The sequence below is a fragment of the Amblyomma mixtum genome, chromosome 5 (genome assembly GCF_055824585.1).
Source record: "Amblyomma mixtum isolate Tamu chromosome 5, ASM5582458v1, whole genome shotgun sequence".
Lineage (NCBI taxonomy): Eukaryota > Metazoa > Arthropoda > Arachnida > Ixodida > Ixodidae > Amblyomma > Amblyomma mixtum.
Genome location: NC_143016.1, coordinates 71,395,504 through 71,409,801, shown reverse-complemented (window position 1 = coordinate 71,409,801; position 14,298 = coordinate 71,395,504). Strand labels below are relative to the sequence as shown.

Genomic DNA, 14,298 nt, shown 5'->3' with positions numbered 1-14,298 from the left:
TTTTTTATGAAAGGGAGGTAGACCTCCACCGCAAGCTTCGCTTAGGCAGCAAAAATACTGTCGGCTTGGGGGCAATTTGGATGCGCCGGACTGGCGCTACATACACAGCGGTCGTCCAATCTGAACTGCTTCTACAGATAATCTTATCATTCTTGCTTATCGTTTTTTTGACGTACAATTGGCAGAAATTTTTACTGTCTCCCAGAATTTCGTTCAGGATTCTTTTTCTTCTAATGCAGGCATCCTCAATCATTTCATCACGAAGTGACGCATAAGAAGGCGCGCACGTGACAGAAAAACCTACGCCGTACCAGCAGTTTTAGCAGCCGCGTTTCATACTACAAATTTTCACTTTCAGACGCATGTTTTCATCTAATGCACTCAGTAAATTCCTTCCAAAATGCCATCACAACGAAAGCCTGTGGCAGGAAAATGTTGGAGGTCATTGCAAACGGGTGCCGGTAATGGTGACGATGGTGACGACAGTGCTTATAATTATCCTCGGTAATAATTGTAAACTACGCGTTTCCCTCAGATACGTCAAAGTGATAGTGATGTTTTAAGCTCTCCATCCGGAGCTCTATTTCTCTCCAAAATTTGCTCATTTCCTGCCCTAGAATCTGCGGAAAATTCACTAGAAAATACCAAACAACCCAAATGCCCACCTCGCCGATTTTCAAATAACATTTTCCTGCACTAATTCCCGTGTATGCCACCAACTGTCACAGTAGCAAAGCAAGGTTTTCCAAGGTAATCAGCGGAACTGTAATGGTATCTTTTTTACAGGCTTTTTTTGTCACTAGAGTTCTGTCTCTCACCAAAACGCATCCCCAAACCAATAAAAACACGCGAAGAACCCCATTTTCATTACTACGTTATTACAGCTTTCAACCACTACCTTTTTTTTTCTAGCCAATCATTCACTGCCAAATTTGTACAGACCACAGATGTAATGCCCAATAATAGATGTTTTCGTATTTATCATCATCATTATAAATCGGCTGCACGACCAGCACGCTCATCACGTGGCCGGAAAACACGTTCCTCGCGCCTTCCTCTCGTTCATGGCAGCCGGTCTTTCGTCCGCTCCTGCAGCTGGCTGCTCAATAGGTCTTCCACAAGGTAAACGACGCCTTTTTTTCTCTGGACTATTGGTCCCTTCACAACCTTCTCTGATGCCGAACACCTCTGCCCAATGGCAACAAGGGGTGATCTGTTCGGTGTAAGCTTTTATCATTCGATCTGTCTGAAGCGTTACAAGGATTCTCGGCTACGCGCCAGTGCGATCAGGCTCGAAAGTGACCGACTCTCCTGCATCAATCATGGCGCAGGCTATAACGGATTAAATACGACTAAGGCTGTTGTACGTGGCTTTCTTGTAGGAAAAAACTTCTACGATCGAGCACTTCAGCATGGTTAGGTGCAATACGAACCGGTTTTGTCCCTTTGCGATGATAACGCTGAGCTGTACAAACCTTCCAATGACAGTGGAGAGAGAGGAGGTTTATTGACAGGAGAGGCAAAGAGGATGGCCTGAAAAGTGAACATCTGGCCCGCTACTCTGCACAGGGTAACGGGAAGACGAAAAAAAAAACGGTCATGATGAGGGATGATGATGGTAGGTGGCAGATGGAAGTGATTCTCGAGGAAATCAACGAGTTGAAAATGTTAATAATTTTGATGATTTCGAGTGAAAACGGAAGCGGTTACTTCCCCTCAAGCGCACACATAAATGCCTCTCAATTCTTGATTAACTGCGAAGACGACAATCATTCCATGCGCTTTTTGATCGTAGTTCCTTGTGCTTAACTATCTAATGAAATTAAGTAGCGTGTCCTTTTCACGGTTCGCTGTCTGGTGCACATGCGCAGAACGTGGTCATTTACTGTATTCTCGCCCTTCAGAAGAACGTATGCATTACCCAAAAATTTGCCCTCTGTGCGCTACATCATTTTTCTCGTTATCATTTAGGTCGAGTATTCTTGACAGCACTTTATGCAAAGCGTATTTCACAGTACTCTGCGCCAATATTCATTGTTGTGTAATTGTCTTGTTTCAATGGTTAGCGTTGAGATACGGAAGATCTGCTTGAACTTTGTTCACCACTATTCATTATCCTTGCAACTTCGCACAATATTGAACGTTAACATGCCTTCTTAACAATTATGTAAGATCCCGCTGCATGTGTCAAGACCTCAGTTTCGGCATATGGGCACTAGAGCCCATCCCTAAGTGGTCTGAAAAGAGGCGTGGCACAAAATTGAGCATATGTTCGGGTTCAAGCAACATGATATACTACGTGCTAGGTTTGCTAGCCTCATCACTTCAAACATTCATGAACAAATTTGCGCTAAACTGGAAGTGAACTGCAATGCTTTCAAACGAGTACCAGTTCCTTCAGCCATCCGTCTAATACCTTACAGCTCCTGGTACTCCAGCAAGTGTCGTCCTGTCCAAGCCACCATCATATCCCTCGTCCTCACCAGCAGGTAAAAATCCCAACACCGTCTCTTTCTCTGCTTTCTCTGCTCTGTGCCCTGCGTTCTCCACCTCCCTCCGACCAGTTATGCTATTTCCAGTTATTCCAGGATTAGTTATACTATCTATGCAGTATTTTAAAAACATATAAGTGCCTCAGGCCTCCATGATTCCCTTTTTTATTAAATGCTTGATGGTAATACACTCTGCGAGAACATGTTGCCAGTTCGTTCCTTTGCACTCAGCAAGAACAAAGAGCGTCTGCAGTGCTTAACGTTTTCCTGTAGTATTTCCCCCTCAAACATCCCTCTCTTTTCCCTTAAAAAGGGAGACTTCACAAACTACTCATTTTGTAATTTCTTCATCTATATCATGGAGTGTAAGACCTGTATCTACTGAACTCTTTCTTATTCTAGTCCACTGCTTCTGAATCCAGTTTTCTCCATTTTAACCAAAAAAGAGAACCGCAGGGTCTTGGTAAGGTTCTGCCATCAACCTGCAGTGGCTCACCGCCTGACGGCGCGGCTTCTACGGCTATTCACTATGCCTAACGCCACCAACGATGACAGCGGCATACGACAGCACCCGAACTCTGAGATCATCGGCGAGCCACGAAATGAGCAGCCTAAGTCGTTCGGGTCCGCAGCCTCATGCTGCCACCACCAACTTGCCGGCGTCGCGCTGTTCTGTCCCAGCTCACGACCCTGCACTGCCGACGTTACGACGCAGGTAGGTGAAGCACGTAACTGGCCCTCCCATTCACTCAATGCCGGCTCACTTGTAGTATCGTTACCAACGCATATTTAAGGCTTGGCATTTCTTCTACAGCATTCAAATACATTTTCTGGATGATGGGTCAAAGCACAGCTGAGAACACATAGTATTTACGTAGTTAGCTAATAAAGTCAAACGACTACACATAACTTCTCAAATATCTCACTTATACAAACTATAATTAATATATCTCTGCGTCGTTGGAGAAAGTAATGTTGGCATCGCAGTCATAAGTACTCGTTGTCGTTGTCGTAGGCTACGGTAATTGCCGCACGTAGGCATTCGCGTTGATAATGCACACCCGCAACGTTGAAACAGAGAAGCAGAGAACGATCATAACACCATCCGGTGCCACCAGACAGGGCCGAACATGCACAAGCTCGATCTTGCTCTCTTGTTGCTCTTTCTCTCCTTTCTCTGCCTCGTCGCCATCAGGTCTGCAGCAAAATTTTGGTCAATTTATACATCCTTTGAGGAACAGAAAGTTTTATGCGCAACCTAGTGTTTGGCCTACGAGGACAGGTGTGCAAAGGAAGCATGCACTCTGATCTGAAGGATGCAGGTAACATAAAGATGGTCATGGGAAACATAGTATGAGGAAAATTCAGATATAAGGTCTGAGAGACAAGGGGAACGTCAATGTGAATGTCAACAAGATAGTTGAAGCGGAAGAACTCCGCACGAATATATACAGTATACCGAAACGACTTGAACGGTAATGACTAAGGGAGTGATGTGGAGGAATTGAACACCCCTCCTGTAACCATCAGCCATAACCTGATATTCCAATTCGAAATGACTGCATTAAAACTGAAGTCATTGCAGTGCACTTTATTCTAATGCGGCTGTGTAATTTTAAGAAGCAGGGATCAAAACGAGGAGTTCTGCTGGAAACTACACCGAAATTATGGTAAAGGGCTACACACCTTCAGCAGAGCGCGACCCCACGGACGCGAAAGTTTTACATGTCGAAAAGTAGTCAATTTCTCAGCCCTACTCGTCGCGTACGTTGCTCCTAAAAAGTGATCTGTCTTGGCAAAAGTCGCCTACAGCTATATATACTAGGTGCAACTCACCATTAGTTAATAATACATATTTCGTCGCCATGTTGCCAGACAGCCTGGAATAGATATGCGCAGACTATAACGGAGTGTTCGAATCACGCAGTGCACCTGTAAATTTGAAGCAGTTCACTTTGGAAGCAAAAAATATAATTTTGTTCATTGAAGTCGCCTTCCATATATTACCCATCTTAAGAGGCTCAACAAGTGCCACCTTGAATAAGGATAAACGAAATCGAGTCGGGCTGCTTTCATACCTTTTTGTTCTGGTATTCTGGCATCTTGGAAGTGACCGCACCATTAATGTAAACGCAGCCGACTGAGATCATAAGCGCGGCAACCGAGCCTGCCCCGCTCTCCGCCGGAGAGGAAGACGGAGTCAGTGCCAACACCCGGCTGTGCATCATCAGCGGCGAGCAACTCTCAGTTCATCACCACACCGAGTCGCGCAGGGCGCAAATCAGCAAACAGCTCAGTGCTTATCCGCGCTGCCGGTGAGTTAGGCTTCACCCATGCCAGTCACGAAAGTGGCAGAGGGTAACACGAAACATGTTCAGTCAATGTTTGTAGTAGGCAATGCCTTGCCGATCCCAATTACCTTAATTGTGTTGATATATGTGTATGCATGCCTATATTTAACTTACTTGTACACGTATCTGAAACGCTCTTCGTTTCACGTAAGTGTAAAAAGTAGCTCAGTGAACAGGAAGCAATGGCTGAACATTGATTTAAGCTACTGCTCGAGTGGACGTTGTACGAGTATCTAATACGTATCAACAGTTCTTCGTACTACACCGCGGGTGATCCAGAATCTCCCCGCGCAGCAGCAATGGCGTGCTGAGAGAACGCTCAGAGACGCAGTAATGGTGGCGTTCCTGACAAGTAATTTGGCTCAGGTCCACCTCCGGCTTCTCCATACAAATATGTGCAGGCCACAGAAATGTTTTCATCGGCCTTCGCTTGCACTGATATAAGAAACGTTTGCTTCATTTACAGCATATACTTAGGTGCTAGTGAATGCTCAAAGGATTCGTCTTTGGGTCTTCAGATTTATATGAAAAAAAAAAACATTTTAGGAATCTTTACAAAAATATTGCCACACTTATTTTAGACATTCTACCGCCGCCCCCCTGCGGTCTGCCTGCGTCCTTTGCCGCGCGCTGTACATCGTGGTCTTCTGCTCCGCTCTAGGGTCGGTCGGCTGGGCTCTGCTCAGTGCTCTTACCAACTACTGTTCTGCCAGTAAGAACGCTCTACCGGCGTCCGGTGACAATATTATTGATTTTCAAGACATGTGCAGACAGCTCGTGTTATTTCTACCATGTATGACTCGTGGGTGTACATGGTGACTCACAAGTAGTTTTGTTACTGCGCCGCAAAGAATAACGCACGTTAAAAGAACCCCAGGTAGTCAAAATTTCTGGATCCCTTCACTACGGCATCCCTCATAGCATCAGTCGCTTTAGGACGTAAAGCCCCAATAAACAATAATCCAAACAAAGAATAATAGTATGCTATAATCGATGTTCTCCTATTAAAATGACATTGATTTGAAATGCCTATTTTGAATAAGAGGAGTTCCATACATATCTGTATGCAACTGTGCTCCATAAGTTTCAGATGCACTTTCGTGTATTCAGGTAGGCGAAGCCATTAGAAACACCGATTGCTCAGTATTTGTACACGTCGGTTGCACTTCAATATTTTTGATTTCAGGCTTCACCATGTGTCTGAAATAAGAGTAGTGGAAGCCTGGTGTTCAGCCCTGTTCACAGTAATGTTATTTTCATAATCTGACAGTCTCTTCACCCGATGCAGTCAACCTCGTTCTACGTAACCTAGCAGCACCCATGCATCAATTCGTAGGAGGACACCGGGAGAGTGTTCTGTGGGGGGGAGGTGCATGAGTGGCACTCGATGGACTGCACGTCGAACTTACGACCACTTTGAAGCCTTGTTTTTGCCTCCAGCTGGACAAAGTTTTCTAGGCAGAAGACATGGATGGTCGTTATTTGCATTAATCGCGCACTTAACGTTCAGAGTACGCCAAAGTACTTTTAGATCAGAGAGACAATTTCAAACTTCCGAACAGTCTATACGCAAACCGGAGGATTTGTGGCCCTATACTCATACATGGCTGAGCTTTCGCTGCCACTGCCGATTACTCCTTTCGTTTCACATCCCTTGTATGAAGCTGTAAACAAATATAACGCACTCTTCTGGAGATCGACTTGTGCAGTGTGTACGCTGGCATATTGAGAAAGTCAGCAAAAATTTTGCACCTGAATGGCTAATTAACAAAGCTAAAAAATGAGCTAGCTTTTTATATTTAGGTAGGCGCAAAATTTTCAACAGGTAATCTCTAGAGCTGGTTATAAACCGAACAGTTAAGCTGCTTTCTGCTATGTAACTTCAATCTGGTTATTTTTGGGCCCTCTACTAAATACTACGAAATTTAAGAATTGTCACGTGACTATGCGCTCCCTCATCGCGATGTTCGGCCAATCAAACGTAGCTCGATGAAGAAAAACGGTTGCAGGTTTTCCGCGTTAAATAATCAGGCCACAGCTCACACCAACGATCCTTCGGTATAGGGGGCACTTGGCTTTGTTAAAATTGTGATGCTGCAGCAGGCGCTTGAAACCGTTGCCGACGTTTGACGTCAAAACATGGACAATTTGCTGATATCCAAAGAGTTCATGCAAATGATTGAGCATCATCATTCTAGGGAAACTAAGTGTCCACGCTGATCGCCGTAAAACCGCTGTGACCGTTGGCCTCTTTATGCACTGCGGCTTTCTGTAACTGACTTACTTGCACCGTTGTGTCTTCGAGGGGCCAACACCATGGCGTTGGTGCGCATAGCCAAGCGACAGCTGTCAGATCTGGTGTATTTTATTTGAGGCAAAAAAGAAACTGCGGTCAAGGTAGTGCAGCAGTTTGATGGGTTAGTTGGAGCTGCATTATTTCTAAACGAGTAATTGATCGCTACTTATTTCAGACGAGCACACACATAGTGCTGACAGGACGGGTCCTGAAATGACAAGCAGGGCTCGTCCTGTCATATCTGTATGTGCACTCGTCTGAAATAAGTAGCGCCCAATTACTTCTACAAACAGCTCAAAAGCAACTTTCAGGAAGCAAGTTTGTTCAAATGTTTAGGGGAATCCCCCAAGATGGAGTAAATTTGTAATAAGGGAATAATTACTCATTGGCATCCACCCAAGCGCAGCCATACGTCTACAAAGGAAAGCTATACCGCTTTCTCAGAAACTTCGTAGTTAAAGAACAATTCGTCCTGGTCCGGGGTTCGTACCCGGGACCACCACTTCACCGGAGCAGTCGCTCTACCAACTGAGCTAACCGGGACGGCAAGCTTATGGTAGGGCGAGAGCGAATTGATCAATAACTCGAAGTGGGAACAGTGTTGGTCAAATGTTTAGGGGAATCCCCCAAGTTGAGGTAAATTTGTAATAAGGGAGTAATTACTCATTGGCATTCACCCAAGCGCAGCCATACGGCTACAAAGGAAAGCTATATAAATTTACTCCACCTTGGGGGATTCCCCTAAACATTTGACCAACACTGTTCCCACTTCGAGTTATTGATCAATTCGCTCTCGCGCTACCGTAAGCTTGCCGTCCCGGTTAGCGCAGTTGGTAGAGCGACTGCTCCGGTGAAGCGGTGGTCGCGGGTTCGAACCCCGGACCAGGACGAATTTTTCTAAACCTACGAAGTTTCTGAGAAAGCTGTATAGCTTTCCTTTGTAGCCGTATGGCTGCGCTTGGGTGGATGCCAATGAGTAATTACTCCCTTATTACAAATTTACTCCACCTTGGGGGATTCCCCTAAACATTCGACCAACACTGTTCCCACTTCGAGTTATTGATCAATTCGCTCTCGCCCTACCATAAGCTTGCCGTCCCGGTTAGCTCAGTTGGTAGAGCGACTGCTCCGGTGAAGCGGTGGTCGCGGGTTCGAACCCCGGACCAGGACGAATTTTTCTAAACCTACGAAGTTTCTGAGAAAGATGTATAGCTTTCCTTTGTAGCCGTATGGCTGCGCTTGGGTGGATGCCAATTAGAGCACTGCACGGGCCTCAATCTGAGGCCCGAGCCCGGCCCGGGCCCGAGACCTCAAGCCCGAGCCCGGCCCGGGCCCGCGGCTTCAAGCCCGGGCCCGGCCCAGGCCCGATAAATTATTGCTCTAGCGAGCCCGGCCCGGCCCGTGAATCCCGGAGTGAAATCCAGCCCGCACTCGGCCCGGCCCATTCACAGTAACACTTGAGGTATGCTGCTCACTCTGAGCAAGTATACTGCTACTAGACCGATAACAAACTGGCCGACAAAGGTTCTGAAACCACAGTTTGGCTTGCAGAAAGTTGGTTCTTTTTAACCCAGAAGGAAGTGATTAAGAGTATAGTGCTCGCCAGGCCCGCCTTTTGGACAGTGATCTCGTGTAGGTGGGCAAATTTGAACTCGGAAGTTCCGAGCCAAATAAAAAGGGCTGCATATGCGCTTAACAGACTACTTTGCATTCCCCCATGATTTTAATCAGTTATATTTTGCCGCCCGCGAAGTATAAACATTAAAGCTTCCTAGCAAGCAGTGGGATGACATTTTTTTAGTGAACGTGATTTCACAGGTTAAACTCATAGCCGAACTGGTCGCCTTTCAGCAGAAACAGAAAGATAAAAGGCTTGAGTATTTCACGGTGTGTCTTTGATGACTATAATTAATATGTTCTTCCCGAATGCATTTCTAATAGTGTACAGGTATGTTTTAAGATGACGAACGATCAATGGCCACTTAAGACCGGTTGAATTTTACTCTTACTGGTTGAGCAGAAGATAACGCGCGAACCATGTGATAACTTGCAGCGCAAAAAACATGGCATGACAACCAGGCTGAAGAAGCGAGGAGAGATAGATGTGGTTATGAGATGAGATTTACAAACTCTCGCGAGCTTTTGTGGCTATTTCATTTACGAGACGTTCCGGTCAGCAGATCAAGAAGAAAACCAAACACACTTTAGTTTGTGAATTTTTTCACATGAGAAAAATATGGCTATAAAATAAAAGCTATGTTTTTGGGGCTTAAGGGCCCAAGGGGAGTCCGGCTGTGAGAGACACCTAAGCAGAGGGCTCCGGATCATTTCGATCACCTGGGTTTCTTCAACGGGCAATGATACAACAAAGTACATGGCTGTCATGCTTGCCGCCTAAATAGAAATGTGTCTGCCGAGGCTAGGAGCAAACCCTGGTACCCCGGCTCAGTAATCAAGCGCCTTGACCACTAAGCCTCCACGGAGTGGAAATAAGGAAATAAATAAGTCAATGAATAAAACTTCGGTTTTTCTCAGCGCGTACTATAACTCGTACCTCATCCGTGTCGCTGCTCCAATGCAGCAGTTGTGTATGTCACTCTGTAATAGTGAATGAAAAGTCGGACGCCAGCCATTTCTGTACGGACCCAAGCCCGGCTCGGTCCGCAGCTTTAAGCCCGAGCCCGGCCCGGGCCCGCAACTTCAGGCCCAGGCCCGGCCTAGGCCCGCCAAAACAAATCATGTCCCGGCCCGGCCCGGCCCGCGGGCCGGGCCGGGCCCGGGCTTTCGGGCCGGCCCGAGCCCGTGCAGTGCACTAATGCCAATGAGTAATTACTCCCTTATTACAAATTTACTCCACCTTGGGGGATTCCCCTAAACATTCGACCAACACTGTTCCCACTTCGAGTTATTGATCAATTCGCTCTCGCCCTACCGTAAGCTTGCCGTCCCGGTTAGCTCAGTTGGTAGAGCGACTGCTCCGGTGAAGCGGTGGTCCCGGGTTCGAACCCCGGATCAGGACGAATTTTTCTTTAACTAAGAAGTTTCTGAGAAAGCTGTATAGCTTTCCTTTGTAGCCGTACGGCTGCGCTTGGGTGACTGCCAATGTGTAATTACTGCCTTATTACAAATTTACTCCACCTTGGGGGATTCCCCTAAACATTTGACCAACACTGCTCCCACTCGAGTTATTGATCAATTCGCTCTCGCTCTACCATAAGCTTGCCGTCCCGGTTAGCTCAGTTGGTAGAGTGACTGCTCCGGTGAAGCGGTGGTCCCGGGTTCGAAGCCCGGACCAGGACGAATTTTTCTTTAACTACGAAGTTTCTGAGAAAGCTGTATAGCTTTCCTTTGTAGCCGTATGGCTGCGCTTGGGTGGATGCTATGAGTAATTACTCCCTTATTTAGGAAGCAAGTTTAAAGGGCAATTTTTCAGCATTGTCTACATTCCTGACAATAAAAATTTTTTCCCGATCTAAACGATTAAAAACTAAATAATCTTGGTAAATTATCAAATAAGCCGCAAATGCTGATCTGCTTAACACGACTGCCTACAACCCTATGCTAGTGCAATTCTAACATAGCTCAAGATCCTTCTCTCAAACTTAGCTGACGCGCACTCGATGGAAGTTGAGCCTGTTCACAAGGCTCATACACATGCGTTTTTGCTTTTGCTTGCGATGCATAACTACAATGTTTGTCTGAAGACAGTCCTTGCTGAAAGCACCTTCGTAATTGCCTGACGAAGATTTGTTTGATATGCTTTACAGTTATTGAATGGTGTGTACGAAGGGGAGGGAGGGAGCGGGGTGAAGAGGGATGCAAGAGACATGTAGGTTAAGATATTGCTGCTCACTGTACAGTGACGTCTTGTTTGCAACCAAATTTGTCCTCTATTTTGCCTTCAAATGGGTAGGCAAATCAAATCTTCGTAGGCGTTGTGGCGGCCATCGGTTTTACTCTTAAAATGCAAGAGCAAAGAAATGGTCTAAAACCGACTGAAGTGGGCTGCTTCTAAGTGGCTTCGTGCAAACGGCACTGGTATTCACAAGCACACATTTATCGTGTTACGTAGGTGTGACCACATCCGGGCTGGCTGCCGCCTCCGCCTCGAGTCCGAGCTCCGTGGGTGCGAGTGCGAGGAGCGGCACAGTGCTCGGCCGGGCCTCATCGCCAATGCGAAGAAAGCCAACCACTCGGCCTGCACAGCCCTCGGCGAATGGCGCACGCTCTACCATCTGGAGGGTGAAGTGCGCACGCCGGGCACGGCGCAGCAGCTCCTATAGGCAGCTGCTTTGGGGTGCAGGCCGCTGTGTTTCGATACGAGACCAAAGGTGGCCTGCCCAACCCCGAGGAGCGCGCTCGCACTGGCGTCGCTGCTCTGACACCGGAGCTCGTCGGACAGGGACAGTTCAAGGCAACCCGCGGCCCGGCGATTTCTTCATTATTGATCTCCGTCTGGACTGAGTTCTGCTAGCACTCCTGGCGAAGCCGGAGCGCTTCCTAATTACCCCACCGCAGATCATAAGTGCAATATCCTTGTTTGTTACTTTCCTTAGAAAGCAACGAGATATCCAAAATTAATATTTACAAAGAAACCTTACGAAGGGAAGGCCGTGTTCATCAGCGCGATCGTGTGAATTGCGAATGAACAGTTCGCGGTCTGTGTCATCGGCAAGATGGGGTGTATGGCGTGCCAAACCCACTGCCGCTTGGAAGGGGCTTGAACCTTTTCAAGTGGGCCCCAGGACCCCGCCACCAACAGGATTCTAGTTTTAGTGAACTCTTAGTGCCCCAAGTCCGTAGCGCCTCCAGTGAAGTATTGACACTTTCTCAACTTGAACATTTTTCTCTTATTACTGCAAACTCCGTGTAAAAGCAGTCGACTCTGCCTGAAATGAGAAGCAGTCGTATAGTTACTTAGCTCTCAATGGTTAACTCCCTAGCAGTTTCTCAGACTCCATTGCTGACTGGCTCGCCACATGAGTTCGTGCAAAGCATCCTACCTTGAGCGACTGCGACAATCGCCCCGGGATGGTGTACGATAACGGGAGAGCTTTTATGACCTGTGATAGAACCATTCCACCATCTCTACCTGGACGGAACAAAGAATTTGCGTCCGTTCCACCACAGTAATCTACTGAAACCGTGGACAATTGTTGTTCTTGTTCTTCGATACTGGATGAGCCTCCGTAGCTTGCATTACGCCTCAAGGTAGTTGTTCTCTAAGCGCATGTGAATTCACGGTGTGCCCAATGGCAGCATCCCGCAGATGCTGTGGGGTGGCGGACGTGCGCAATAAACTGCTTGTGCTAGGAGCGTGCCTATATTATGGTCCCTTTGTTGCAAGTTGCGAAAAACTCCTTACGCTTCAAGGAGTGTTATCGATTGTTTCAAAATTAATCTGTGAAGTTATATAAACGCTCTTGTACTGTGCGATGTCAGAGCACGTTACGGACACTGGAGTGGCCCTACTGTTGCCTGTACTTTAGACACGTTTAGTACCAGTTTTGTCGGCAGCCACAACACTGCCCCTTCAGTATTTTTTTTGTTTTCATCTTATTCTGCTTCATTTTAACTTAACTAAAAATCGGGGCTATCTTGCTGTTTTCATGGGGCAAATGTATTCTAGGAAAAATATACACAGGCGGGTCTCTACCGATCTAGTTCAGTACTTTTCCATTTCTGTGCATATAAAGCTGGAATTAAAAAAACATTCTCCCAATTATTGTTTTACTAGTGATGGGTGCAATGCCATAAAGCACATTTTGAGATATCTACTTCTGCAACCTCTGCCGACGGCCGATAGTGCTCTTTTGTGCGTGCGCGCTGCCTTTTTTTGTTGTTGTCGAGCGCCGTTCGCAAAGAGTGGCTGCAGTTATCGACAAACGGGTGTCCCGTGGATGTGAGCATATCACATATTTAGCATTATCGGTGGACACCTCACAGTATGCAAAGCAAGCATTTTGCCATTGTCTCAAAGCTGGATGGTGTTGGTGGTGAAAGCATTTATGTAATCATAGGGAGAGGTGTGCCGATGATGAAGCAAAGAGCGCTCGCAGCAATAGAGCTGTGTTTTTTCAGGATCGGACGGCGAGACCCTGGGCCCAGCCAGGCGCTCACCACATCCGTCTTAAAACACAAGATACGGCAATAAAATTTTCAGTTCTGCGTGGAATTCTGCGCCCTCGTGATTCTCAATGCTTAAATTACGTTTAGGCGTCGCTTTCGCGCGAATATACTTATATTTGATTGGACTAGCGGACTCTCCAGACTTGTGGCATAACCGAGATTAATGAGCTTTTACTAGTGCTGTGTCATATATATGCGCGCGAAAGACTAGGTTAGCCGCTTCCTTGAAGCGTTTAGTCAGCAGGCCTCACTGGGAGGATTTACTGCTTGGCGCTTGGCCGCACAGTTGGAAAGCAGTCCAGAAAATCTGGGTGAATTCACGTTTTTTGAGTGACTTGGACCTCGACTTGCGGTTGTGATCTTAATCAAACGTGCGTGCACATATTCTCATCTCTCTTGATGATGATGTTATCTCTCTTCTCACCACAGCATAACGCAACACAACCTTCTTTGTTCTCCTCTTCACCACCCCACTGCAGAATAGTAGTTGAGATATTTATCTCTCCGGTTGACCTCTTGGCCTTCTAATGATCAGTCTTCCCTTTCTCCTTTTAAGACCAGCTCTGCACGCTTAGCTGCGTGTCTCGCGGCTAAGTATCATTTACTGTGCCCAAATTTCAATAAGTTAACCAGAAAGCACCAAACGGTACTAACGGCCACCTCGTCTATTTCCAAAGAATCCTCCTCATCTCTTCTTCCTGTGCATGCCACTAACTTCAGGCGTAGAGTAAAGCTTCCCGAGATAATTTGCGGAAATGCAATCTCACTTTTTTTACGGTTTTTTTCCTCACAAGAGTTCACTCTGCAACAAAATGGAACCACAAAGACCGGCAAAAAAAAACAAACAACATCATTTGATTTACATACAAACTGTTTGAATAGGGGAATTAATAAAACAAAGTTTTCCCCTTTTTCTTCTCAAGTGTGGACAACTACTGTCCATGTTGTTTTATAGGGGAATTAATAAAACAAAGTTTTCCCCTTTTTCTTCTCAAGTGTGAACAACTACTGTCCATGTTTTTTTTTTTCC

The 14,298-nt window shown here is 46.4% G+C and overlaps 1 protein-coding gene across 1 annotated transcript; it reads left to right on the top strand.

Moving 5' to 3' along the window:
* The first annotated feature begins 3,021 nt into the window (after positions 1 to 3,021).
* LOC149342613 (uncharacterized) lies at positions 3,022 to 12,387 on the top strand. Its single transcript, XM_089546824.1, has 3 exons — positions 3,022 to 3,207; positions 4,629 to 4,807; positions 11,212 to 12,387. Exons 1-3 carry the CDS (start codon positions 3,022 to 3,024, stop codon positions 11,420 to 11,422), a joined length of 576 nt encoding a protein of 191 aa, XP_089402950.1. The 3' UTR covers positions 11,423 to 12,387.
* The last annotated feature ends 1,911 nt before the right edge of the window (positions 12,388 to 14,298 follow it).